The sequence below is a fragment of the Lepus europaeus genome, unplaced genomic scaffold (genome assembly GCF_033115175.1).
Source record: "Lepus europaeus isolate LE1 unplaced genomic scaffold, mLepTim1.pri SCAFFOLD_621, whole genome shotgun sequence".
Classification (NCBI taxonomy): domain Eukaryota; kingdom Metazoa; phylum Chordata; class Mammalia; order Lagomorpha; family Leporidae; genus Lepus; species Lepus europaeus.
Window position 1 is genome coordinate 14,030 of NW_026909500.1, and position 26,834 is coordinate 40,863.

The window sequence follows — 26,834 nt, forward strand, 5'->3', positions numbered from 1 at the left end:
AGCCCGCCCACTGCCTCCCCGGTACACCATAATAGCCCCGGGCTAGACATCCTGGGGCTCCCCTTTCTTTTTTTTTTTTTTTAAGATTTATTTTATTTATTTGAAAGACAGAGATCTAGAGAGACAGAGGGAGGGCAGAGAGAGAGGTCTTCCATCCGGTAGGTCACTCCCCAAATGGCCCAACAGTCAGGACTGGGCCAGGCTGAAGCCAGGAGCTCCATCCAGGTCTCCCAAATGGGTACAGGGACCCAAGCATTTGGGCCATTCTCCACTGCTTTCCCAGGCCATCAGCAGGGAGCTGGATTGGAAGTGGAGCAGTCGGGACTCGAAACCGGCACCCATAGGGATGCTGGCGCCACAGGTGAACCGTACTTTGCCAAGGCTTAATTGGATGAAGTGAAACTCCCAGGTCCTTGGAGGGAAACATGGGGGAAATGCTGTGGCTTCTCAGGGAGCACTTGCTGAGGTCGGGCTGCATGGCCAGAGCCGGGTCATTCTGTCCTCCACATCAGCCACCTTAGGGCTCCCAGGAACAGCCTAAGGCCCCGCCCCCACGCCCAGGGGAAGGGAGATGGGGTGAGTAGCTGGCCTGGCGAGAGTGCTTGAGCCACGGTGGGCGGGGGCAGGCTGGCGGCCAGCTTGGCTGAGGGACAGAGGGCACGGCCCGCACCATGGACTGCACTCCCAGGGCAGAAAGGGCGTGTCCACACAGGGCTGGGAGGGGCCCCAGGCCTCGGGAGCTCACTGCCAGGTGGGCACTGGGTGCTTCGGCCCCCTGGGGAGGGACCCATTGGATGGCAGATCTCTCGCTCTCGCTCTCTCCCCCTCTCTCTCTCCTCTCTGCCTTTCAAATCAATAAATTTTAAGCAAAGTTAAAGCAAGTTGGAACAGAGCAAATCGGCTTGTCAACAACTGTACGCTTTGCCGTACGACACACCTGCTGGCCCCTCACGTGTGAATTAAACCTAAAGTGTCCACAAAGGGCCCTCACCTTTTATTTTACAAGAATGAACTCCTAAATGTTGGTTGACTTTAGGTTTGCGGAGAAGTTGCAAAGCCACGGCAGAATTTCCTTTATTCCGGCGTGAACACCTCCCGTGGGCGGAGCTGGGAACCCACGTGGCTTACGTCACTAGCAGCAGGCTCCGGCCGGGTCTGGATTCGCCCACTTTCCCACCAGTGTCCTTCCTGTTCCGGGATCCCGTTCCGGACATCGCAGCCCATTCCTGACTGCACGAAGGGTTTTTTTCTTGCTGCTGGAGGAGGAACTCCTGGGGCCATTTCTGTCCCCTGACACCCACAGATGCAGAGTGGGACGCAAGCCCTCGGGGTGCCCCCGGGAGCCCCCCAGGCTCGCTGCCAGCGACAGGCGTGGAGACCCCGTCCCCAGCGTGCTCAGCCAGCTCGGTTCCGCCTGTGCTGGAGCCCATCCATGCATGTGGTACCGCGTGGAGGGGGAGATGGGGAAAGAGGGCAGGGGGTTAAGTCCCCACCACCTCTGTGCCCCCGACCTGTGCCCCCTGCACAGCTCCACACCGACCCAACGGCTCCTGAGCCAGTGCCCCCCACCATGGCCCCCAGCTCCCCGGCCCCCGGGACCCCCACCACTCCCTGCCCTACGCCAGCCCCCCTGAGCTGCAGCCTCCCTGGGCTCCCCAGCGCGGCCCTGTCCCCGGCCGTGAGCCTCCCCGCGGCACGGCGAGCCCCCAGGGGTCTCCAGCCTGGCCTTCCAGGGCGCCCCCGCAGGCTCCAGGCTCTACTGTGGGATTTCAGGGCGGGAACCTGCTCCTCCCAAACTTCTCCTCCAGACGTGGCGTGCTCGCCCCTCCCCCGGCCGCGCGTCCACCGGCACCGCTGACCCCCAGGCCGGCGTGAGCCCCGCGCCGCGGACCGTAATCGGCTCCACGGGCACCCACCTCCGCCCCAAAGCGCAGACCGATCTCCGGAGCGGCGCCGCCTCCGGGTGCAGGCGACACCTCCGCGAGCGCGGGGCCTCTCGGGCCGGGACAGGGGTCCAGCGCAGGGCAGCGGCCCGGAAGCCCCGGCGGGCGTGGGAAAGGGCAGCGGGAAGGTCCCCGGGGGTGACAGCTGGGGGCGTGGCGGGCCTGCTCTGGGGGCGGGGTGGTGGGCGGGGCCTCCCCTGGGGGCGGGGCCTTGGACTTCGGGCCTCCCTGGACCTAGCCCGGGTGGAGCGGCTGCCGATCGCAGGACCGGAACGATGGGTGAAAACGCTCCCCCGGCCCCTTAGACAGGAGTTGGACGGGGGTGGGAGGGCCACGCACGAGCACCAACCCGCTACCCCCGACCTGGGGCCGTGGAAGAGGGTGCGGGTGGAGGGTGGAGCTCGCTGAGCACGCGAGCAGAAGCCGCAGGCCGGAGCCAGAGGGAGGCCCCAGGACGCGGCTGCGCGCCGCCTCTCAGGGTCCCGGGAGAGAGAGCGTGGGTGCCTGGGGTGCCGTGGCGAAGGCTGCCCGACCAGGGCAGGCCAGCGGCAGGTGCCGCCGGGAGCTCAGCGCTGGGGGCCCTGCGTGCAGCCATGCGCTGGCTCCTCCCGGGCTCCAGCTCAATCGCAGCGACCCTGCGAGCCCCCCGCCCCCGCCAGGCTGTGCCCCTCAGCCTCCGCACAGGTGGGGGCTCGGGCTGTGCGGAGAGAACCACGAATGCCTGCTCTGCCCCAGGGCTGCTCTCCGAGCTGAAGCTGGCGGTGCCCTGGGGCCACATTGCCGCCAAGGCCTGGGGCTCCGCGCAGGGTCCCCCGGTTCTCTGCCTGCACGGCTGGCTGGACAACGCCAACTCCTTCGACCGACTCATCCCTCTGCTCCCTCAAGGTGGGGCTGGGGGCCGAGGGGACGCCTGGGGGAGCGGGGTGGGGAGCAGGACTGCAGGGGACACACGGCCGACCCCGCCGCCTTCTCCCGCCCGCTCGCCCCTGTCTCAGACTTTCACTACATCGCCATGGATTTCGGGGGTCACGGGCTCTCGTCCCATTACAGCCCAGGTCTCCCCTATTACCACCAAAGCTTTGTGAGTGAGATCCGCAGGGTCGCGGCAGGTGAGTCCCAGCCCTGGCGGTCTGCGCCGACCCCGGGGGTGGCTTTGGGAAGCTGGCAGGGGACTGTGGAGGAGAGCCTGCCTCTTCCCGTGGGCCCACCCCTGCAGGAGAGCTGCTCCCCGCCAAGCTGGCCTCCTGGGAACCGGGGGCCGCGGGGGTGAAGCCGGGCCCCTCCCAGGTTCTGGCTCTGTGTGTTTGCAGCCTTGAAATGGAATCGGTTCTCCCTCATGGGCCACAGCTTTGGTGAGTGCGCTTTAGCCAGGATGTGCCTGGTCTCCCGGGGTGGGGGAAGGAGAGGCTGACCCCTGGGCCCGGCCCCTGGAGACAGGTGACTTGATGCCGACTCCATCAGGGAAGTGTGGCCTTTTGAGCTATCACCTTCAGCGGCCACTGAGGCCCGGGGAGGGGCTTGAGTGTGAGATTTGGGGCCCCCCGTTAGGGGAGCCCCTGGAAGGGAGCCTGGGGGAGGACGTTGGGGGCTGGGTGCATGGTGGGGGGCTTGCAGCCAACTGCTCCCTTGTCCCCAGGCGGCACTGTGGGCGGCATGGTGAGTAGATGGCTTTGCCAGGGCCGCCTGGGGGCTCCTGGGGAGGGGGCGAGCAGGAGGAGGAAGCGGAAGTTACGGGACGAGAGGGGCCTGGGTCGTGGTTACTGCCAGCGCCAGCTTCTGTCCTGCAGTCACGTCCTCACGGCGAGGACGCCGGTGCCACCGCGGGGACTAAAGATGGAGTTCCAGGTCTCCACAGGGCCCTGGCGGCAGCCACCCCCAGGCCTGGAGCTCTGTGCTGTGTGCGCTCCCCGGGGTGGCAGTGGGGGCGGGGTCCCGGGGAGAGCTGGAGTCTCTTCCTGCCTCCTTCCTTCCCTGCAGTTCTCCTGCACCTTCCCGGAGATGGTGGACAAACTCATCTTGCTGGACGCCTCGCCGCTCGCCCTGGACTCTAACGTAAGCACGTGGCTCTCTGCGCACTCGCAGGGGAAGCTCCACCCCTGGCGCCCTCTGGTGGACACTCGGGAGGCATGGGAGGGGGCTCCTGTGGAGGACCTGCTGCTTCTGGTCCTAGGAGTGGTTGGGGGGCAGGTGCAGGGGGCCCTCCTTCCTGAGGGCTAGGAGCTGCAGAACAGCAGGTGGGCTGGGTGGGAGGAGCTGGGGGGGGTGGCACAGCCTGGCTGCCCCCCGCACTCACGCTTGGTGCAGTGCCTTTGTGCCCTGCACGGCCACACAGCAGCCCTGTGTGCCTCTGGCGGGATGAGCACCGACCATGGCCCTACTCTCCATGACCACAGCCAGCCCGGCCCCCTGCATCAGGTCCTAGCTGTGCACTTCGCCTGCTGTGTGACCCTAGGCCAGTCACTTTGCCTCTCTGGGCCTCAAAAGGGAGGTTGGATCCAGGACCTTGGGGCCCCCTCCAGTGGCTCCGACTTGGCTGACCTGTTCCCGAGGGCTGAGCCTCTCGCTGAGACACAGCTCTTGTGTGTCAGCTTCAGTTTGTTCGATTCTGTACGGGCCAGAATCCTCTGCCTTTGTATGGCCGCTGCTGTCACCCCAGCACGGGAACCGGGAGTCAGTGGGTTACAGGGCCGGGCGTGAGGCACACGGCAGCGGGACGGAGGAGGGGCGCCGCAGCCCCAGAGCTGCACCTGCTCTGCCCTTGGGAATGACAGCACGAGTTGGACCAGGCGAAATTGCCGGCCCTTGACGCTGGTGACTGTGGACCCTGGCATCGCCCCTTGGCACGGCCCGTCGCTCTCGACAGGTCCGTTCCTCTCCAGCTTCCGGCCGCCCCCAGCCACGGGCAGGGCTGCGCTGGCCATGGTGGAGACAGGACTGGCTCAGCATCACGGGGGGCTGAGCCTGTGCCCTCTCCCACCACACCTGGGGGGGGGGCGGCCCAAGGGGGGGCGAGTGCTGGGCATGGGGTGGGCCCCGTCGCCGAGTGCCGGGCGTGGGGTGGGCCCGTCTGCAGCCACGGTCCAATCCGTAGGAGCTGGAGCACCTGCTGACCTACAGGCGGAGAGCCATCGAGCACACGCTGCAGGTGGAGGCCTCCCAGAAGCCCTCGCGCGTGGTCAGCCCGGCAGAGATGCTGCAGGGGTGGGTGTGGGCCGGCGGGCGGGGGCTCCCTGGAGACCCCTCCCAGGCTGCGGGGATGTTCTTCCCCCTACTCAGTACCCACCCCCATGCCCGTTTCTCTCTATGGTCGCCCTGAGCACCTGGCTCGCTGGGCGGTCGTCAGAGGCTCCGCCTGCCCTTCCTTCCGCCTTCACTCCAACCCCTCTCCACTCCCGGCCCTTCCTCACCTCCTGGTCCCCCGCAGCTCCAACCTGCTCCCCACGGTGAACCTCTGGCGCCGGCATTCCCCAGGGAGCCTGAGCCCCACACGCGTGGCCTCGGCTCCTTCCCACCCTCCACCCCGGTCTCCCCAGGTTCCTGAAGAACAACAGCCACGTGGGTGAGGAGTGTGGGGAGCTCCTGCTGCAGCGGGGAGCCACGCGGGTGGCCGCAGGTAGGCACGCGCGGCTCGGCGGCCCCCCACTCGCTGACGGTGACTCCGCGGCCTTGCCCGGGGCCAGGCATGACGACGGCACCCAGCCTCCCGGCCACTGAGAGCCGGAGGAAGTGAGGCACAAAGTGCACAGCTGCCGCCAGCCGGGAGCCACGCTCGGGGCGAGACCCTGGGGCCCGCTCTGCTGGGCCGGGCCGCCTGACTGCAGGGTGCGGGGCGGGGGTCCCTGGGCGTCAGGCCCGAGGTTTCCCACACTCCGTGTGCAGGAAGCGGGCACAGGGCACAGGAGATTGACAGCCACACCCGTCTCCCTGAGGGGCCAGGGCCTCCTGTCCCACCACTCAGGGGTGCCGTCCACAAACGCCCCTCGTGGAATCCTCGCCCCGGAGCTGAGCAGGGAGGAAGCCGGTGAAGTGTGCGGGTTCTCGGAGGAGACGGGGGATAAGCAGGTGGACGGGACACGTGTAAAGGTGGAAATGTTCGGGGGCGACTCGTGGGCTTGGGGAGGCTCCAGAGGGTGGTCCGGGAGTGGCCACCAAGCCCCGACTTTGACTCCTGACCCTGCTGGCCGGGCAGCCTTGAGGCAGTCTGTCCCTCTGTCGGCACACTCGGTCCCCCGGGGATGGGAAGGGCTCGGGAGTTTTGCCCTCACAGGTTGGTGAGATGGAGGGAGGCAGTGAACGCACCCTCGGTTCTAAAGTCCCAATGAGGTGCAGGTCAAAATCCCAGGTGCCCGTGCGGGGCTGGGCAAGTCACGGAACTAATCCTGCTGGCTAGGAGTGCGGCGATAGGGCACGGCGGGGACTGGAGCCAGCACTGCCTGGCAGGGCGGGCCATCATGAGGGGATTCAGGTTTAGTGGGGCTAGAACGTCCAGCTGTTCAAGAGGAGCCGCTGACCAGCTGAGCCGTGGGTCTTTAGGAATTGGTAACTGATGGGCGACCTCCTTGAGAGCCAGGGAAGTACCCTAACCCTAACCCTAACCCTAACCCTAACCAGAACTGTGACCAGTTCTGTCTAAACCCTTGTCTTGCTTCCCTGCAAACCCATCTGGAGATGAAGGCTGAGGTCCTTGGGCCCAGGCCTCCCCGAGGGGAGGGGCCGCAGGTGCAAAAGTGGGCTAATCCGGAATGAATGAGACTCCCTCCCAGACACCGCGGAATCCGATTAGGCCCAGGGTCGCAGGAAATGGTGAAACAGATGCTGACCAGCCCAGGGGGAGCTGGGGACGAGCTGAGCCCCCGGTGCAGGGGCAGCCAGCAGGTGGCTAGAGCGCTGGGCCGGGACACCCCCCCCCCTCGCCACCCTGTGGCAACAGTAGCCCTCGGCCCCAGAGTTAGCTAGTTAAAGGACCAGCTCAGACCCTATCAGTGCAGGAAGCAGGGGTTCCAGGCTCCTCCCAAATCCTCCCCCCAGGCTCAAAGCAGAGGCCTGGGCCTGCCTCCCCTCCCTGTCCATCCGCTAGCCTAACCCCTCCCGAGGCTGCACGGGCCAGGGCTGCCCTCACAAAGCTGACCCGGAGGCCCGAAAGCCCCGCGTCACCTCCGGAGAGAGCGAAGCCGGGAAGCAGAGCGGGAGAGGGCAGTGCCGGAGGGCGCCCTTTGCGCTTCTGAGTGGACCGGTCCCCTGGTCGGGGGGTGGGGGTTACTCTAGAGCAAAATCACGTGAGCAGGTGAGGGGCTGGTCACACGGCTTCTCCTCCACACAAGGGGGCCACCAGGGAGGGTTGAGGCCAGAGCTCACCAGGTTAAGGTGGTCTGGGAGGCCTTGGGGGTGGTGGGAGCCGGGAGCGGCCGTGGCTGTCCCCAGGTCAGGGTGCTCCGAAAGCAGCCAGAGCCCCCTCTCCCCGGCCCCCCTAAGTATTTTGGGTTGCAAACGCGGGAGGCAGCTTCACCAACAATTAACAGTACGCTGATCATCTCCCAGTTCCGCAGTCGCTAATTAGAGAGGAAAACCTAATAATTAGAGAAAATAGCTTCCCTTAATGTTTCCATAATTGGTTTCTTTCTCAGAGAGCCGCATCTACATTCACTCCCTGGCTCTCAAGGGGGGAGGCCCGATGCCCCCCTCCCGTCCCCCACCTCCTCGAACGTCCCACGGCACTGGGCTCCCAAGGGGCTGGGCAGGGGCACCTGCCGGCTTCGCTGTCAGGCTTGGGTTTTTAATTGAATATGACCTTTCTGAGCAGGTGCAATATAGTACGGCTTAAAAACCCCAGGAATCGGGGCCCGGCGCTGTGGCCTAACAGGTTGAGCTACTGCCTGCAGTGCTGGCATCCAGCCTGGGCACTGGTTCGAGCCCTGGCTGCTCCACTTCCAGTCCAGCTCCCTGCTAATGCAACTGCAAAAGCAGCAGAGGGCGGCCCACGTGCTTGGGGCCCCGCCCCGCACCCAGCGGGAGACCTGGAAGACGCGCCTGGCTCCTGGCTTCAGCCTGGGCCATTTGGGGAGTGAACCGGCAGATGGAAACTCTCTCTCCTTCTCTCTCTAACTCTGCCTTTCAAATAAATAAATAAAATCTTTTGAACAACACTCATGGCAATAGACAAAGATCCGTACACCCTTTCTTCCCCTGCCCCGGGTTAACCCTTTTCAGGGTTTCCGCGTTTTCTAGGGTTTTCTCAGGTAGCCAGAATGAACGCACATCCACGCCTTGTCCCCTGGTCTGCAGCCTCAGCCTTCCTCTTCTTTTCTTTTCTTTTTTTTTTTTTGACAGGCAGAGTGGATAGTGAGACAGAGAGAAAGGTCTTCCTTTTTGCCGTTGGTTCACCCTCCAATGGCTGCTGCGGCCAGCGCATCGCGCTGATCCGAAGCCAGGAGCCAGGTGCTTCTCCTGGTCTCCCATGGGGTGCAGGGCCCAAGGACTTGGGCCATCCTCCACTGCCTTCCCGGGCCACAGCAGAGAGCTGGACTGGAAGAGGAGCAACCGGGACAGAATCTGGCGCCCCAACCGGGACTAGAACCCGGTGTGCCAGCGCCACAAGGCAGAGGATTAGCCTGTTAAGCCACGGCGCCGGCCTCTTCTTCTTCTTTATTTATTTGCTTAGTTATTTGAAAGGCAGAGAACAGAGACAGAAATCAATCTTCCTCTGCCCACAACAGCCAGGGCTGGGCCAGGACCCTGGAACCTCCTCTGGGTCTCCCAGGTGGGCGGCAGGGTCCCCAGCACTCGGACCATCCTGTTCCTCCCAGGTGCATTAGCAGGAAGCCGAATCCGAAGCAGAGTGGTGAGGATCGAACTCGCCTCCCGGTGTGGGATGTGGGGGTACCAGTGCCACCATGCCCACCCAACCTCCACACGTCTTGTGCTTGCCAGCTGGTCCTGGAGACAGGTGCACGGACAGCGGCCCACGGACGTCCCAGCCGACTTGGGCAGCCCTCCGTGGAGGATGCTGGCCGTGTCCAGTGTGTCCCAGGCGGTGCCACACTGCCCTGCCTTGTCTCCTGGCCTTGTAGGTGTGTGCACAACCCCCGCCTGAGGGCCCCTTTGTCCCTTGGCTGGGGCTGGGGCTCTGATGGCACTGCCTGGTGTCCTTCAGGGCTGTCCTTTGGCTGCCCTGCCCGTGCTGGGCAAGAGGCCTGTGACCCTGGCCGCCACAGCGTTGGAATTCGACCAATTTCTGAGGGAGGGGTTGGAGCTCTGTAGGCCGTCGGTGTTGAGTTTCCTGAGACCTGGCATCCTGGCCGCTCGCCGTCCCATGGACCGCCCCACGGTCTCCGGTGACCCTCACGTACGGGACCGCACTGGACGCCTGTGCCTTTGCTTAGGGTGTGCTTGCTTTTTGTCTCTTTGTGGCTTCTGGATTTTGAGTCGGGGTGAAAAGCTGGTGTTTGGTTTGAACCTATTTGGGGTTTAGTATTGGCATTACATTTTTTTAAAAAGATTTATTTACTGATTTGAAAGGCAGATTTACAGAGAGGCAGAGGCAGAGAGAGAGAGAGAGAGAGAGAGAGAGAGAGAGAGAGAGAGGTCTTCCATCCTGTTTTACTGGATGCTTCACTCCCCAATTGGCTGCAGTGGCTGGAGCTGGGTCGATCTGAAGCCAAGAGCCAGGAGCTTCTTCCGGGTCTCCCACATGGGTGCGGGGGTCCAAGGACTTGGGTCATCTTCTACTGCTTTCCTAGGCCATAACAGAAAGCTGGATCGGGAGTGGAGCAACCGGGACTCAAACCGGTGCCCGTATGAGATGCTCGCACTTCAGGCGGCAGCTTTACCTGCTACACCACCGCGCGGGCCCTGTTTTTAAAAATAGCCGCAGCATTGATAAAAGCAGTGACGTCCACATACCTGTCGCCAACTCAGAGCAGAACGGCACCAATCCTTTAACCCAGAGGCAAACACCGCTGGCCACCTGCTGTGTGGTGGGCCCTGGGGACGCAGCTGTGGGTGGCCCCAGGCTCTCTGCACCCATGGAGACTGAGCTGTAGGAGAGCAGAGCAGTGGCTAAGTGCGCCGGCGCGGGTTAGAGCAATGATGTAGAGGAAATGATTTGGCGTGGGCTGCAGGGGCCCGGGGGAGGCGTTTGCAGTCTTGCTTATTTAGGAAGGCAGAATTACAGAGAGGGTGACGGCACGAGATCAAGATCTTCCACCCGCTGGTGCAGTCCTCAAATGGCCACACGACGGGGGCTGGGCCAGGCCAAAGCCGGGAGCTCGGAACTCCACCGTGGGTGCCAGGGGCCCAAGCACTCAGGCCAACCCCCGCCACTTTCCCAGGCGCCGTCCGCAGGGAGCTGGAGCGGAGGTGGAGCCGCTGTGTTTGTGCCTTTAACCAGGAGGCTGAGAGCCTGGCTGTGAAGGCGGCGTGTGAGCAGTGTGAGCAGACTTGGGCAGGCGGAAGCACCTGGCCGCCACCTCCTCCCCAGGCCTGCCTCTCAGCTCTTGCACCAGCCATCACCCGCAGCCCAGCGGTTTCTCCAGGGCGCCGCCGGAGTGCGCGGTCCCCGGCCGGCCGGGTTGGGCGGGGGCGCCACGGGCAGCCGTCTGATTTTTCTTTCTTCGCCCAGCTCCTCTCCAAGTGATGACTCGATTCTCAGTCGTTCTCCACTTTCCAGGGTCCAAAGGCCTGAGTGAACCTTGTGCATGTCTGAGGCCAGGGCGCCACACTCCATGTCCCCGCCCCTTTAGGGTGGCCAGGGCTTGGGGAGGGGCTGCCCGTCAGGCTGTGCTCCGTGGAATCCCAGGACAGCGGCAGGAGCGGGGCTCAGTGCCCCTCCCGGGTGGGAGAGATGAGCCCCAGCGGAAGGCCCCGCGGGTCCCCAAGGGGAGTCCCCTCACTGAGGCCACCACCTTTGTGACTGCACCTACAGGGCTGGTGCTGAACAGAGACCGGAGGATCGCCTGGGTGAGTGCCGCTGCCTCATGTCCCCTCGCTCTGTCTGCTGGCCTCCTGTTTTCAGTTGTTCTAGAATTCTCTAGGCAACGCTACACGCAGCTGTCAGGTATCCCCTTAGCCCTCTGTGACACTGAGTACAAGCGGTGCTGTCCCCGTGCCCCCCGTGCCCACGGTGCTGCTAACAGCTGGCTGCATGGAAGCCCAGCGTCTCTTCATCCATTCTTTGGTGGACACACACCCTTGCTGGCGTCGCCCAGGCTGCTGTGGGCGTGGGGGACAAGAGTCTGCTCCTGCGCCTGCACTCGGTCCGTGGGGTCTCCACCTCCCACGTGAACTGCTGGGCCACGCGGTCATTCCATGTGTGGTCTTCCGAGGACCGTCCGAGGTTCCCATCAGCAGCACACAAGGGTTCCGAGTTCTCACAGCCCCAGCAGCACTTGCTGCCTTCCGTATCTCCAGCTCTGTTTATTTGAAAGGCAGAGAGAGAGAGACAGAGAGAGAGAGAGAGAGAGAGAGAGAGAGAGAGAGAGAGAGAGAGAGATCCTCCACCTGCCGGCTCCCTTAGTGCCTGCAGCGGTCAGGGCTGGGTCGAGCCAGAGCCAGGACTCGGGCACTCCACCCCGGTCTCCCACAGGGTGGCGGGGGCCGTCTTCTGCTGCCTTCCCAGGCGCGGCAGCAGCACCGGATCAGAGGCGGAGCGGCCGGACTCGAGCCTGCGCTCTGACAGCTGTGCCACGTCGCCGGCCCCTCCGTGCCTCACCCTGCGTTGTGTTTGTGTGTTGAGCTGTAGGGGTTCTGTGTGTATTCTGAACACCAACCCCTTATTAGAGGCATCGTCTTCAAGTAGGTCGGAGCATCACTTCCTTGATAGTATCCGTTGATACACAAGGTTCTTATTTTTTAATTTTTCTTTGCGAGGAGGGAGAGACAGAGCTGCCATCTGCTGGTTCACACCCTCAATGCCCATAACAGGCAGGGCTGGGCCGGCCCCAGTCAGGAGCCCAGCACTCAGCCCGGGCCTCCCCCCGGTGTCAGGGACCCGGGTACTAAGCCGGCACTGCTGCCCCCCAGGTCTGCACCGGCAGGAAGCTGGAGCCAGAGGCCGAGCGGAGAACCAGACCCGGATGTCGGACGTGGGACGGGTCCCTGACCGCGAGGCTAAATCCTACTTAATTCCTGTTTCTGTTTCCTCTTCGCTGCCGTGTCCATAGCATCACCACCAGACCCAGCGCCATGAAGACTTTCCCGTGTTCTCCATGGGGCTCCGAGGTTTAGGTCTCGGGTCCACGTGGGCCAGTTTTCCTGATGCTTCAAAGGGTAACGTGTCCACAGTTGGATTTATTTTTTAGAAAATTTGTTTAGTTGAAAGGTAAAGTTACACAGAGAGCGTGAGCGAGAGCTTCCGTCTGCTGGTTCCCTCCCCAAATGGCCACAACAGTCGGGGAAGGACCAGGCTGGAGCCGGGAGCCTGGAGATCCATGCGGGTCTCCCACAGAGGTGGCAGGAACCCAAGGACTCAGGCCATCTTCCACTGCTTTTCCCGGGCCATTAGCAGGAGGCTGGATCAGAAGTGGGGCAGGGGCTGGCACTGTGGTGTAGCCGGTAAAGCTGCCTGTGATGCCAGCATCCCTATGGATGCAGTCCCGCTGCTCCACTTCCGATCCAGCTCCCTGCTGTGGCCTGGAAAAGCAGTGGAGATGGCCCAGTGCTTGGGCCCCTGCACCCACGTGGGAGACCCAGATGAAGCTCCTGGCTTTGGCCTGGCCCAAACCTGGCTGCTGTGGCCATTTGTGGAGTGAACCAGCCGATGGAAGACGTTTCTGTCTCGCTCTACCTCACCCTCTCTGTGACTCTTCCAAATAAATTTTTAAAAATCTTACAAAAAAGTGGAGCAGCTGGCACATAAACCAGCCCCCAGACAGGGTGCCGGCGTCACAGGAGGCTTCACCCACTGCTTCGCGCCGCCGGCCCCCAGTCTATTTCCTCCCTCAGCTGCCTCCTCACCACCGTCTCTCAGGTCCCAAGCACAGGATGGCCGCCCGCTGCTGGCCGTGTGCACGCGCAGACGCACACTTCCAAGGCCACGGACTTCTGCCCCCATAGTTGGATTTTGCCCCCTTAAGCAAAAATGTAGCTCAAAAGAGGTGTGGAAGGAGAGGAGCCGGGCAGGGAGAGGCCGACACTGGACGGAGCCCCCATGCGCTGCACCCCGAGCCTCACCCCAGCCACTGACGGAGGCAGGGGGACTGGCGGAAAAGGGGGCGTCTCTAGCCTCCTCCTGCCGTCATCACGCCTTGGGGGTGATATTTCTGGAACCTGGGCTTCCCCAAGTCAGTTTAGTCCAAGCAGCAGGAAATGGCTGCTCCAGGCCCGTTTCCTGCGTGACCAGATGACTGTGTGCGCACACATGGGCGCTTACACACATCCATGTTCACCGCCACGGTGCAGGAGCAGGGGGAGCCTCACTCACCAGCCAGGGAGCTCCCGCCTTGGCGGCCTGGCGCCCAGAGGAGCAGGAACAGGAGCGGGCCTGGCGGCACAGCGGGTGCAGCTGCTGCTTGGAGGCCCACATCCCGCATCGGAGCGCAGGCCCCAGCGAGCCCGGGCTGCTTCCGATCCAGCTCCCTGCTAAGGCACCCGGGAAGGCAGCAGCAGATGGCGGCCCCTGCCACCCCGGGGGAGACCTGGATGGAACCCCAGGCTCCTGGCTTCTGCCTGGCCCAGCCCTGGCTGTTGTGAGAGTTTGGGGAGAGAACCTGCAGATGGACAACCTGTCACTCCCTCACATGATATTTTCTAAGACTATGTGCAACCAACGACAGCATTTCCAGAGGAAACTCGCCTTCAACCTGAGGCTGATCCCAACGATCCAGTGTGTCCAGTGTGTCCCATACCCAGCGGTCTGTTGCCACGTGTGGCTTGTGGTCACTACGTGGGACAGCACAGATTTAGACACATCAAAACAGCAGTTAGGGGGCAGGTGCTGTGATGTGGTGTACTAAGTTTCCACCTGCCGTGCTGGCATCCCACGTGGGCACCAGTTCAAGTCCCGGCTGCTCCACTTCCGATCCAGCTCCCTGCTAATGGCCTGGGAAAGCAGTGGAAGATGTTCCAAGTCCCTGGGCCCCTGCACCCCCATGGGAGACCCGGAAGAAGCTCCTGGCTTCAGATTGGCTCAGCTTTGGCTATTTGGGGAGTGAAGACCTTTCTCTCTGTCTCTCCCTGTCTGTAACTCTGCCTCTCAAAAAATACATCTTAAAAAAAAAAAAAAAAAAAGGCAGTAAGGCAGAGCAGTCAGGGCTGTGGTGGGGGCCTACAGGGCCCCCAGGAAAGGGGGCGTGAAGGAGCCACACCTCAGTCCGAGAATCTAGGACGGACAGCCTCGGTCCCTTCTCAGCCTGGGAGTGTCAGGCTGCCGTGAGCCCAGATCCGCACCAGGCAGGGGGCGCCACTGCTCCCCAGAGTTAGGGCCTCTGAGGAGGGGGGGGGGGGGCACGGCCCTGCCAGGGTGCACAGGGCCTGGCGGCAAGGATTCACCGCGGTTCTGTGCCTGCAGCCGGAGCACAGCTTCGAATTCGTCAGCAGGGAGCTGTTTGTGCACGCCATCCGGAAGCTGCAGGCCCGCGTCCTGCTCATCAAGTGAGCCCGTCCTAGCCGCCAGCAACGCGCAGCCATGGGTGACAGGGCGGGGGGGGGGGGGAGTTCTGGTGCGAGCCCTGCTGCTGCCCTCTACCCTGCAGGGGCCTAGGTCAGTAAGACCTAGGCGGAGGGGTGGCCCAGGCCCCGCCTCGTCTCACTGGGCGGGGCGCTGCCGAGCTGACCCTGAGCCTGGCTTCCAGAGCCCTGCAAGGGTACTACGCTGTGAGGAGAGAGAATGACGCCAACAGGGAGCCGCTGCTCTTCATGCTGGCCACGCTGCGGTCCACCCTCACAGAGGTGAGTGGGGCCCAGGCGGCCACCTGCCCCCGAGGCTGGCGGGCCTCACTGCTCCCTGGCTGCCGCCCCGGCTACCCAGGGTCACCAGTAATCAGAGGTCAGAAAACACACCTGTTGGCAGAATCTTCCAGATTTACTGTCCTCCACATGCCTCAGGCCAGGCGTGACTCGGGACACCTGCCGCGGGCGGCCCCACAGGACAGCAGCCCCCCATCACCCTCCACTGCTGGCGGCACACGGGCGGGAGCGCTGGCTGCAAAGCCGGTGCCAGTCCTGGCAACGTCACAGGCAGAGCCAGGGTGGGGCCTCCGTGCCCCCAGCAGGGGCAGGTGGGAGGCTGCTCTGCCTCCACTCAGGACCCTCTCCCCAGCCCCTGCCCCAGGCTGGGCCACGACTCGTGATGCACGTGGCCCTGATCCGCGTGTGGTCCGAGACCCCTGGGTGCTGCCTGGGGCCCCAGGCCGGCTGCTCCTGCCCTCAGGTGGGCAGGGCCACACCTCACCATGCACCCCTGGCTTCCACAGCGGTTCCAGTTCGTGGAAGTCCCAGGCAACCACTACGTGCACATGAACGAGCCCCGCCATGTGGCCGGAGTCATCAGCACCTTCTTACAGAGCACGGGACCCCAGCCCGGCTACAGCTGAGACAGCTCACCCCCCCGCACCGGCGTCCGCCCCGCTCCAAGGTCCCGGCCCCCAGGAGGCCTGCGCCGGCTCTGACTCTCACACCTGTGATGGCGACAGGGGGACTGGACTCCGGGCGCCGGCAGTAGAGGTGGAGGAGGCGGGACAGGCGCTCCTGGGCCTGCAGCCCCAAGGCCCTGTAACCTCTCCCCACTGCCCAGCAGAACGGGAAATAAACTGTCCTTGTGTTCTCACTGCCCTTTTCCAGAGGGAGGGGGCACAGAGCACGCGGCCGGCCGTTCCCTGGAGGGCGGGGCTGGGCGCAGGCCGGGGGTGAGCTGTCCTCAGGCGGGGGGGGGGGGGGGGGGGGTCCCGGGCGCCCTCGGGCGCCCCCTGCTGCAGGCTCAGTAGGGCCGGAACTTGCGCTGGGCGGGGCTGGGCTGTCCTCAGGCGGGGGGTCCCGGGCGCCCTCGGGCGCCCCCTGCTGCAGGCTCAGTAGGGCCGGAACTTGCGCTGGGCGGGGCTGGGCTGTCCTCAGGCGGGGGTCCCGGGCGCCCTCTGCTGCAGGCTCAGTAGGGCCGGAACTTGCGCTGGGCGGGGCTGGGCGCAGGCCCAGGGTGAGCTGTCCTCAGGCGGGGGGGGGGGGGGGGGGGTGGTGTCCCGGGCGCCCTCTGCCGCAGGCTCAGTAGGGCCGGAACTTGCGCTGGGCGCGCATCAGCTCAATCCGCTGCTTGTCCTCCTCGAACTTCTTGCGCAGCTGTGCGAGATCTGGGGGCGCAGGGGACATAGGCGGGTGAGCGCGCCCTGTGCTGCCCTCCCGGTTCCATGGAGCTGCCCCTACCCCACCCCATGCTGTTCTAGGGACGTGGTCTGGACCCTGCGAGGAACATCCCGGGGCGGAAAAGGCCCCAGTGAGCAGACGAGCACGGAAATAAAGGTGCTTGTCCCCTTCCGCCGGGTGCACAGGCCCCAGGATCGCGTCCTTCTCAAGCCCCAGCTGTGCCCACTGCGGGGGGCCTCTACCCCAGCGCCACCAAGCTCAGACAGGAACTCTGGTCCCCGAGCGGCCCAGGCCACAGGGTAGGTGGGGGTTCAGAGCCCAAGGGAAGGCAGGCTGAGGGTCTGGAGGGGACGTATGGGGGTAAAGGGCAATGGGGACCAGAAGGCCACCGACATGGCCTGGCCTGGACCAGCCTGGGCCTCTCACAGCCCACAGGGAAAACAGGTGTGTGCACACGGGCAGCTCACGGCTGCACCAGCCACCGGCCACTGGCGCTTGGCCACGGGGCACTCCACACAGGGCCACTGGCTCTGCACCCTCCTCGGACCCATGCGATGGAGATCCTCACTGGCTGGAGACGGACAGGGCCCGGCCCAGGGGCCCGGAGGTGGGTGCTCCAGCCCAGGTGCTCTGCAGGTGCGAGTAAGCCAGGGCCCGCAGCTGCCTCTGGGGGGCACAGGAACCCCGGGGGTGCCGCCGGGTGGGACACAGTATGGGGCTCTGAGGCCAAGGGCCCCCTCCCCGCTCCGCGGCCCTGGCCCCAGGCTCTCCGGGGCCTAGGACGGGCTCGGCCGCTCCCTTACGCTCCATCTTGGTCTCGCGGTGCTGCCAGGCGTAGAAGTTGAGCAGCTCCTTGCGCGCGCGCTTCCGCTTCTCCCTCTCCAGCACGCGCAGGCTGGCCGCCTCCGTCCGCGGGAGCACAGGCCGCCGGCCGCGGCGCGTCACCTTCACCCAGCCCTCCTCGTCCGGGACGCCCTCCTCCTCCTTGGCCTTGGCCTCCTCCTGCGGGGAACGGGGAACACGACGCTGCTGCAGGGCGGGCTCCTGGTGGGCGCCGGGGCCCCCCAGGGCAGTGCTGGGCTCGGGAGGACGGGACACAGCTGCGGCAGATGCTGCCCAGCCAGGGCCCAGTCCGCAGGGAAGGGGACAAGCGAGGACAGCAGGCCGCCGCCGCCCCACGAGCCTGGGCCTCACCTCGGCTGTCCTCTGGTCATATGCCTCCATGAACGTGTCCACCTCCAGCCGCAGGGCCTCGGGGTCCAGCACAGAGCCTGCGTAGTCGGCGATCCACTCTGCGGGACACGGACACGGGGGGGCTCAGGCCTGACATCCGGACCCGCCCGGGGCTGCAGCGGGAAGGGAGGCTGGTGGCCCAGGCTGAGGGTGAGGCTGGGCCTGCGCCTCCCAGCTCCCCTCTCGGCAGTGGACGCCCCTCCCCCTGAGCTGCCCCCCACCCAGGGCCCAGGAAGGGGCGCTCCGGCCCCCAGCGGTACTGACTGTGGATGCCGCTGCTCACGGGGTGACTCTCCGTGGAGACCAGCAAAGGGCCCTTCAGGCTCAAGGCAGCCGACACCGCCTTTGGCTTCTGGAACACCACGTAGGCTACCTGGAAGCCCTGGGGAGACAGGTCAGAGCGTGGGCCGATCCTGCTGCTGGGCCGGGGAGGAGGTGCTGGGCTGCTGCCCACCCCCGAAGCCCAGCCCGCGACCCAGCAGGGGCAGCTCCACCCCTGGTCACCCAGCGTCGGCTGGAAGCGACACCTGCTCCCAGCTCCCCCCAGAGAAGGGGCACCCAGGGGCCCTCCTCCCACCTTACAACAGGCACGCAGTGAAAAGCCGGCTCCCCTGGGCCAGGGAGGGCTCAGGAGCCAGGCCCGGAGTGATGGAGAGACCACGTGTGCCCATCAGGCCAGACTCCACTGTGCGGGGACAAGCACGGGCTTGGGGGAGCCGGGGACGAGGCCCAGGCCTGGGGAGGATCTGCCTTGGCAGGGAGCTCAGGGTGGCCCCATGGGGCAGTGAGCAGACAGACCCCAAGCTCCAACACGGGCGCTAAGAAAGCCGGCAGGAAGTGCAAGCACGTGGCCAACGTGGGCACAAACTGGAGGCCCCCTGCCTCCCCCCACGCTGGGGACACCACTCGGCCCGCCCCAGAAGCCAGTGCGGGGAGGCTTACGGGAACAGGCTTGGGGTGGAAGAACTTGGACGTGGGCTCCTCGGGGCTCTCGGCGAGGTCAGGCTTCGCCTGCAAGCGCACGGACTGCACGGGGCCGCAGGGGCACAGGAGGCGTCCCAGGCATTCCTGCCGCGGGACAGGAGATCAGAGTGCGCTTCGTCCCATCAGCCCACCCCCAGGCAGCACAGGCAGGGACTGGCGGCCTCTCGGGGCTGGGAGCCATGCCTGCCCGCCCTGGAGAGCCCGGGGCCCTGCATCATCCCCCCCCACCCCCCACACAAATGTTTTCGGGGCCAGCACTGTGCCACAGCAGGTCAAGCCACCTAGCTCAATCCAGCTCCCTGCTAATGGCCTGGGAAAGCAGCGGAAGATGACCCAAGTGCTTGGGCCCCTGCACCCACGTGGAGACCAGGAAGAAGTTTCTGGCTCCTGGCTTTGGCCTGGCCTAGCCTCAGCCTTTGTGGCCATTTGGGAAGTGAACCAGTGGGTGGAAGTCATCTCTCTGTCTCTCCCTCTCTCTAATGCTGCCTTTCAAATAAATGAATCTTTAAAAAATTTTTAAAAAACTTTATTTGAAAGGCAGAGACAGGAAGAGGGAGCTCCCATCTGCTGGTTCCGTCCCAATGCCCACAATAGCCATGGCTGCCATCAGGCTGAAGCCAGGAGTCAGGGACTCAACCCGGGTCTCCCACGCGTGTGGCCATGGAGTCACCACTGCTGGCTCCAACGGGATGCGTCCGCAGGAAGCTGGAGTGGGCAACCAGGTGCCCCAACACGGGCGCCAGCACCCCCCGGCCCGGCATGTTAACCACCACGCCAGGTGCCCCAGCCCCACCCTCTGACCTCTTCCCTCGTGGACAACATGGAGGCAACACTCCCGCCTTCCCTCACACCAGACCAGGGGGACATCTCCGGTGTTATTCTGGCTCTGTAAGACGACAAAGTTTCCCCACCGAGCCAGCAGAGATGCAAGTCCAGCGTTGGAATCAAGGCCATGGCTACGGCTGTGGGGACTCGCGGGGCTCCCCGGGGGCGGGGGTGTCTGAGCCCGGTGTGTTCAGCTGGGAAGTGCCGTGAGCTGCACGCCTGGGACCCGGCCCCCGTACACGTGCCCCCTCTATCAGGGTAAAATGACACCTCGCTCCTTAGCCTTTCTTCCCTTTGGTTTCCCCTATGGTGTATTATTGATTTGAGAAGCAGAGTTTCTGAGGGAGAGATGGAGAGCAGAGAGATCTACCACTGGTTCACTTCCCAAATGGCAGCAACACCAGGGCTGGGCCAGGCCGAAGCCAGGAGCTGCATCCAGGTCTTCCACGCGGGTGCAGGGGCCCAGGGACTTGGGCCGTCCTCTGCTGCTTTCCCAGGCCACAGCAGGGAGCTGGATGGGAAGTGGAGCAGCCAGGACTGGAACGGGCACGGATGTGATCCGGCGCTGCAGATGGTGGCTTCACCCCTATGCCACGGCGCCAGCCCCTCCTTCTCTAACTTTAGGGGGCCCTAGAAGTCATTTCTTATCTGAAAAGAATCTCTTTTAAAGTCCAGCGAACTCCTGTTTCTCTTCTGTAAATTCGCCTAAGCCTAGAGGTCAGTGTCTGTGAAGTTATCAGTGTCTGGAGGTGGAACCGGAGGGCCCGCTACCCTCGTGCAGGTTTTTTTGTGCGGGCACAAACACATCACCGTCAACAGGAAAACAACACTGGGGCCACAGTGGGTTAGGTGCTGCCGGTGGTGCTGGCATCCATATGGATCCTGGTTCGAGTCCTGGCTGCTCCACTTCCCATCTAGCTCTCTGCTATGGCCTGGGGAAGCAGTAGAAATGGCCCAACTCCTTGGGCCCCTGCACCCACGTGGGAGACCCAGATGAAGCTCCTGGCTCCTGGCTTCTGCCTGACCCAACCCCAGCATTGCAGCCTTCTGGGGAGTGAACCAGCAGATGGAAGACCTCTCTCTCTCTAACTCTGCCTTTCAAATACATAAAACAAATCTTAAAAAAAGAAAACACGATTCAAGCGGTTCTGGGTTCTACATAAGCTCGGGGCTCCTCACATTTTGAAAACTGTCTTCAGGAAGCCCATTCCCGCACCAGACACAGGCGGGCCCCTCAAGACCCTCCCTGGGCCCCAGTGGCTGCTGCCACCTCACCCCAAGAGGCCCGCGTCCCCTCCCAACAGCGGCTCACCTCCGTGCAGTACGGGGGCACGTTGAGGACAAAAAGGGTGCGCTTCTGAGGCAGGAAGACGGGGCGCCTTCTCGAACCTTGTGTTCTCTCAGGTACAGGTAGTGAGGCGCCTGCTGCTTCTCCGAGAACTTGACTGGAACGGCTGGGAGGGAGATGGGGCCGGGGGCCGGTCAGCACGTCCTCACACCCCCTCTCTCTGCACCCCTTTTCGGTCCCCTCTGGGCACCCATCCTTCACGGAGCCCTCCCCCTGGGTGGGCACAGGGACCCTCGACCCCTGCACCCAACACTGAAATCAGCAGCACGGCTGGCAGCCCCGGAGACCCTGCCCACCCCCACCTCCACCCCGACAGCCAGGGCCCCGCACCGCCCTCCGGCCTGGCACGCACTCCCAGGTTTCAGCGCAAACCCGCCCTGCTCGGGGGCCTCACCCTCACCCCTGCTCGGCCAGGTCAGACCCCTGCCGTGGCTTCCACAGCTCCTTCGGAGTCCGGAGGCCCACCCTGGGGGGACCTGCTTAACCGCGGGCATTCCCCCAAATCCCGACCCTCAGAAACGAGGGAGTGCGTGCTCCTTATTCGAGCAGCACCGAGAGCTCCCATCTGCTGGTTCACTCCCGAAATCCCGCCATGGCTGGGATCCGGCGGAGCCGAGGCCACCAGGCCGCCCGTGTGAGCAGCAGGGCCCTCGACACCTGAGCCAGCGCCGCGGCTTCCCTGCACCGGCAGGGTGCTGGGGCCAGGAGCCGGGGCTGGCCCTGGAGCCCACGCACACCCATGTGGGACGCCGTGTTTCGGCAGGCGTCCTTTTATTTAATTATTTAAAGATTTATTTGAAAGACTTAGAGAGAGAGAGTGAGACAGAGACAGCTCTTCCACCCACTGGTTCACTCCCTAGGTAGCTGCAAAGGCCAGGGCTGGGTCAGGCCAGAGCCAGGAGCCAGGGGCCCAAGCACTTGGGCAGTCTTCCGCTGTTTTTCCCAGGCCGTTAGCAGGGAGCTGCACCGGAAGTGGAGCGGCGGGGACTCGAACCGGCGCCCACATGGGATGCGGGCATCTTAACAGCTAGGCCACGCCCTGGCCTGGGCCTGTTTTCTGGTTGTCTGGGTACCTCTTTGGAGCACAGCAGGATACAGCTGCAGGCTCCACGCAGCCGGATGGAGAAGGCAATGAACAAGCGGGCAGACAGAGACAGAGGTGAGGCCGCAGCTCCGCCGCCCTGGCCCACTGGGCACCACCTCCTGGGGGCGCCCACAGAGCTGTGTGCTGAGCGCACAGCCAGCGCAAGACCCCCGAGGGTGGAAGAGCCAGGGCAGCCAACAGAGCACGGGGCTCGCAAGTCCATCGGCAGAGTTCAACGGAGCCTTTAGGGGTGGGTGGTGGGCCCAGGGGTGGGGATAAGCGCGCCCAGGTTTAATTCAGACCCCGGGAGGCGGCGGCCATGGCTCAGTCGTTTGGTTCCCCCACCCCCGTGGGAGACCTGGATTGAGTTCCCGGCTTCGGCCCAGCTCAGTCCCAGTCGCTGCCGGCATCTGGGGAGTGTCCCGGCCGGGGACACTTTGCCTCTCAGATAAATGCAGATAATTAAAGACACAATAAACCGGACTCCGACTCGGACACGTGCGTGAACGGACGGCAGGAGAGGACCAGGGAGAGCACAGAGACGGGGGAGCTGGGCTGGCAGCGCTCAGCAGGTGAGCGGGAGCGAGCCGGGCCCCTGGCCGGCGCGGGGTCGCCCTGGGCGACACGGTGGACAGAGGCGGGCCCTCGCCAGGCTCGCCGGGCAGGGCGCCGCGCGGGCCCCCGGGGCTTCCCGCCAACCGCGCGGCCGCCCCCGGAGGCCCCGGAGCCGCCTCCTCGAGAAGCCCGGCCGCCCCCACGCCGCGTGCCCCGCAGCCCCTCACCCGAGTAGCCCGGTGGGCTCGGCGTCGCCTCTCCGCCGCCCGCAGCCGCCTGCTTCCTCCTGCGCGCCACCATCTTGCCTGCCGGAAGCGCGGGGGCCGCCGGGAGTTGTAGTTCGGCGCAGGCGCGGGCGCGTTTCCATGACGACGGCGCGGCGCGTCCCGGCCGGTTCCGGCCTGCCGCTGGCTCGCAGCGAAGTCGCGGGCGCCGGCGCGAGCTGGGCTCCCCGGGACACTTGAAGCGCGCGGGGCTGGGGGCGGCCCCAGCCTGCGGGATCGGCGGACCGGGCGGGCGCCTCCACCGCGGAGCCCGGCCGCCCTGGGGCAGTCGCACCGAGCCGGGGACGTTCTATAGAATTCCAATAGGACTCGCCGACCGATGGCATAGGGCATGGGAGAGGGGCGACATCCAGAGTGGCTGCTCCATTTTGGGCGTGAGCCACTGGAGGGCGGCCGCTGAGGACCCCCGGGCGGGCCATGTGCAGCTGGCCTCTGCCTGTCCCACCCAGGAGCGCCGGGTCCCGGAACGGAACGTGGCCAAGGGCTCGGGTCCCTGCCACCCACGTGGATGTGCCCTGGCTCTTGGCCTTGGCCTCGGGGCCCCTGGGGGGCAGCCTCGTGGATGGAAGCTGTTTCCCCTCCCCCTTAAATAGGGCAGTGAGTGCAGACAGAAGTCCAGGGTCTCCCAAGGCCCCTGGGTTCTTGAAATGGCGGTGGGTGCTGCGGCAAGGACTCGGGGACTTCTGCAGCCACTCGTGTGGCAGCCACTCTGGGCCGGCCTGGAGGCCGCCCTGGGCAGCTTGCAGCGTCCTGCTGCGGCTCTGATGGTGGCCGCCCGGCCGTCCCACGGCTGCCATCGGCCCTGGGGGCGCCATGGCTATTGGCCATCCCCTCCTAACCCGCGGCCCTGCTCTGCCCCAGCGCTGCCATCACCCGAACCCCTCCCCTTCAACACGTCCCGGTGTCCTGGAGCTCCGAGCACGGCCACCCCCGGACGCCAGGGCCTCCACCAGGCCCTCCTTACCGCCTGGGTGGCGCCGCCTCCCGCGGGCCCTGCCGGCCTCTCCGGCCTCTCGGAGCCCTCGGCCCTTCTCAACACATCACCCTCGCGTCTCTTCCACACTTCTGGGGCCACCGGAGGCCGTGAGGACGGGCTCCAGGTGTCCCTGGTGGATGCACGCCATGCCTACGAGGGGCCCGCCCTCACCCAGCCTCGGGTGGGCGTCCGCATTCCTCCAGAGCAGGGACGAGCCCCCAGCCGGGCTGCGGCAGACCTGACTACTGTAGACGCACAGGGCCCGGAGACAGATCCTGGGGTGGTCTCTGTGGGGGGCTGTTGGCCAGCAATGAGGCCTGGGCCACCTCTGTTGGCTCAGGGGGCTTGTGGGAATCTGGGGTTCGAGATCCTTGAGCCCATCCACATCCACCCAAACGTCGCCGTGTGGCGGCACGTCCCGCCCTGGCCCCGCGGAAGTGTCTGTCCTGAACCCACTTCCCTCCTTGGGCAGGCCAGTGCCGCTCACCACTGCCCTGTGCCCAAGAGGACCAGGCAGGCGCTGCCACCACGCGCCCCAGCCGCCCATGCTGTGGACAAACTGCCCCGCAAGTATGAACCATCCTCTAGTGCTATCCCAGCAGAGCTGGATCGAAGAGGAGCAGCCGGGACTTGAACTGGCACCCAAAAGGGAAGCCGGCGCTGCAGGCAGCAGCTTTACCTGCTGTGCCCCAGCAGCCCGTTTTTTCCTAAATTTTATTGATCTGAGACAGATCTCCCATCCACTGTTCATCCCCCAAATGCCTACAACGGCCAGGGCTGGGCCAGGGACTCAATTCGGGTCTCCCAAGTAGGTGGCAGGGGCCTCTGGGCGATGCCTTCCTATCTGGAAGGTGGCATCAAAGGCAGAGCAGGACTTGAACCCAGGCTGGTCGGCGTGCAGGCCTCCCTCTTGTCTACATGAATGCCCACCCCAAAACTCACTGTCCTAAACTAAGTGGAGGCAAACCTGGGGAAATTTCAAATTCAGACCCAGGCCCCCGCAGTAAGAGGAACTTGGGGCCAGTGCTGTGGCATACCGGGCTAAGCCTCCGCCTGTGGTGCCGGCATCCCATATAGGCACTGGTTGGAGCCCCGGCTGCTCCACTTCTGATCCAGCTCTCTGCTTTGGCCTGGGAAAGCAGCAGCAGACGGCCCAAGTCCTGGGGCTCCTGCACCCACGTGGAAGACCTGGAGGAAGCCTCTGGCTTTGGATAGGCCCAGCTCTAGCCATTGCGGCCATCTGGGGAGTGAACCAGTGGATGGAAGACCTCTCTCTCTCCCTGCTTCTCTGCAACTCTGCCTTTCAAATAAATCAATCTTGGGCCGGCGCCGCGGCTCAATAGGCTAATCCTCCGCCTTGTGGCACCGGCACCCCAGGTTCTAGTCCCGGTCGGGGCGCCAGATTCTGTCCAGGTTGCCCCTCTTCCAGGCCAGCTCTCTGCTGTGGCCAGGGAGTGCCGTGGAGGATGGCCCAAGTGCTTGGGCCCTGCACCCCATGGGAGACCAGGAGAAGCACCTGGCTCCTGGCTTCAGATCAGCGCGGTGCGCCAGCCGCGGTGGCCATTGGAGGGTGAACCAACGGCAAAAAGGAAGACCTTTCTCTCTGTCTCTCTCTCTCACTATCCACTCTGCCTGTCAAAAAATAAATAAATGTTTGCAGAAAATGCAACTAATAGATAAGTTTAAAAAAATAAATAAATAAATCTTGAAAAAAAAAGGAATTTTTCAATAAAGCCACACACGTTTTGGCTTCCTAGTCCACACACGTTATGCTTACGCTATACTCAAGTGTGTGACAGTACTGTCTAGAAATGCTCTGTATTTATCTTAAAAGCGCTGAGGGTGAGGACGTCTTGGCCTTTTCTATTTTCTAGGACCGGGAGGTCTGCCGCGCCGACTCGCCCTTCCCGGCCACAGAGCTGCTCCACGGCCGGAGCAGAGTCCCTCAGACCCTGCAGCTGCTCTACCAGCTGGGCGTCCGGAGACTACATCCTGTCGCCGGTGCCACGATGCCCACCCCCTTCCCAGGACATCACTCCATCCCGTGGGGCAGGTGGTGGACCTTGCGGTTAAGGTACAGTGTGCCTGGGTTGATACCCACGACCCACGTAGCTCCAGTGCCTGCTGACGTGTACCTGGGGGCAGCGGTGAAGGCCCACGGAACTGGGCTACTGCCACTCTGGAATGAGTTCCCGGCTCCGGCTTCGCTCTGGCCCAGCCCCAGCGACTGTGTGATTTGGGGAATCAGCAGAAGGGGACACTTTCAGCTTTGGGGGGCCCTGGGGCGGGCACTGTGGTGCAGCAGGGTTAAGCCGCCATGTTTGAGACACCTGTATCCCACAGTGCAGAGCCAGTTCACAACCAACCACCCTGCTGTGACCCAGCTTCCTGTCCACATGTACCCGGGCCGGCAGATGATGGCTCGAGTACTCGGGTCTCTGCCACCCACACAGGAGACCCAGACGGAGCTCCGGGCTCCTGGTTTTGGCCTGGCCCAGCCCTGGCTGTTGTGGGCCTTTGGCAAGCAGACCAGCAGATGGAAGGTCTCTTTCCAGTAGATGAAAATAAGCATCGAAAAAAAAATTTTTTTTAAATAAACCACTTTGTGCATCCAGGAAAGTTCCATCATGATATTGAAGCAATTCAGTCTCATCCTCGTTCCCACCCTGTTTCCACCGCACTTGTTACTCACGGAAGTCACCCGTGAGGGCTGCAGCCAGCTTCCTCAAGCTCCCGTCCACGCTGCCATGTTGCTCTCCCATGCATCACCGTTCTCGAAGGCGTCGAGATGGTGAACCCTTGCAGAAGGGTCTCCATCTCCTCCAGAGGGGTCACCACATACGGCGGCTGTCATATGTCACCTCCTAGGTGACGACTTTAATGCAAAACGACCCCTCATCTGTGCCCGCAGGACGGACGCTGATAGAAAACTGCCTTTCGTATTTAGAGTCACACACCCATCTGAAAGGCCGAGCGGAGTTCCACCTTCCACCTGCGGGTTCACTCCCCGAATGGCCGCGTCAGGCAGGTGTTGGCCAGGAGGCAGGAGCACCAGCTGGGTCTCCCATGAGTGGCAGCGGTGCAAGTACCTGGACCCTCTGCTGCCCTCCCAAGTGCATCAGCAAGAAGCCGATCAGAAGCGGGGCCATAATCTGCCGTTCCACAGGCCGGGCCCTGAACACTTCTGCTGCACACCTCCATCCGGGCTTTGGGGTGGCCAAAGCAGCAGTATTTTCAAAGAAACCATTTTTTCCTGAGTGGTTCTCAACAGCGGGCTTAGAATATCCAGCACACCAGGTTGTAACACCGATGTGCT

The 26,834-nt window shown here is 64.0% G+C and overlaps 2 protein-coding genes across 6 annotated transcripts; one reads left to right on the plus strand and one right to left on the minus strand.

The window, feature by feature from the left end:
* Window positions 1-2,155: 2,155 nt before the first annotated feature.
* On the plus strand, window positions 2,156-15,697 carry LOC133755609 (serine hydrolase-like protein). 5 transcript variants are annotated; one of them, XM_062185682.1, is made up of 12 exons: window positions 2,156-2,222; window positions 2,679-2,828; window positions 2,939-3,052; window positions 3,254-3,295; window positions 3,580-3,599; window positions 3,921-3,995; window positions 5,035-5,144; window positions 5,477-5,556; window positions 10,864-10,898; window positions 14,446-14,528; window positions 14,729-14,825; window positions 15,350-15,697. In XM_062185682.1, exons 1-12 carry the CDS (start codon window positions 2,219-2,221, stop codon window positions 15,467-15,469), a joined length of 930 nt encoding a protein of 309 aa, XP_062041666.1. In that variant the 5' UTR covers window positions 2,156-2,218; the 3' UTR covers window positions 15,470-15,697. The 5 variants fall into 5 exon arrangements, 3 of the variants coding, with proteins under 3 accessions (XP_062041666.1, XP_062041665.1, XP_062041667.1); XR_009865425.1 differs by adding an exon at window positions 12,101-12,206 and having other exon boundaries at window positions 2,178-2,828; window positions 15,350-15,438; XM_062185681.1 differs by having other exon boundaries at window positions 2,178-2,828.
* A 159-nt stretch (window positions 15,698-15,856) lies between these two features.
* On the minus strand, window positions 15,857-22,567 carry LOC133755608 (ribosomal RNA-processing protein 7 homolog A-like). The gene is given in 8 exon segments (XM_062185680.1): window positions 15,857-16,216; window positions 17,033-17,231; window positions 17,424-17,521; window positions 17,727-17,844; window positions 18,405-18,530; window positions 20,584-20,636; window positions 20,639-20,725; window positions 22,486-22,567. Coding segments are annotated over 8 exon segments (840 nt in total). The 5' UTR covers window positions 22,559-22,567; the 3' UTR covers window positions 15,857-16,130.
* Window positions 22,568-26,834: the final 4,267 nt, after the last annotated feature.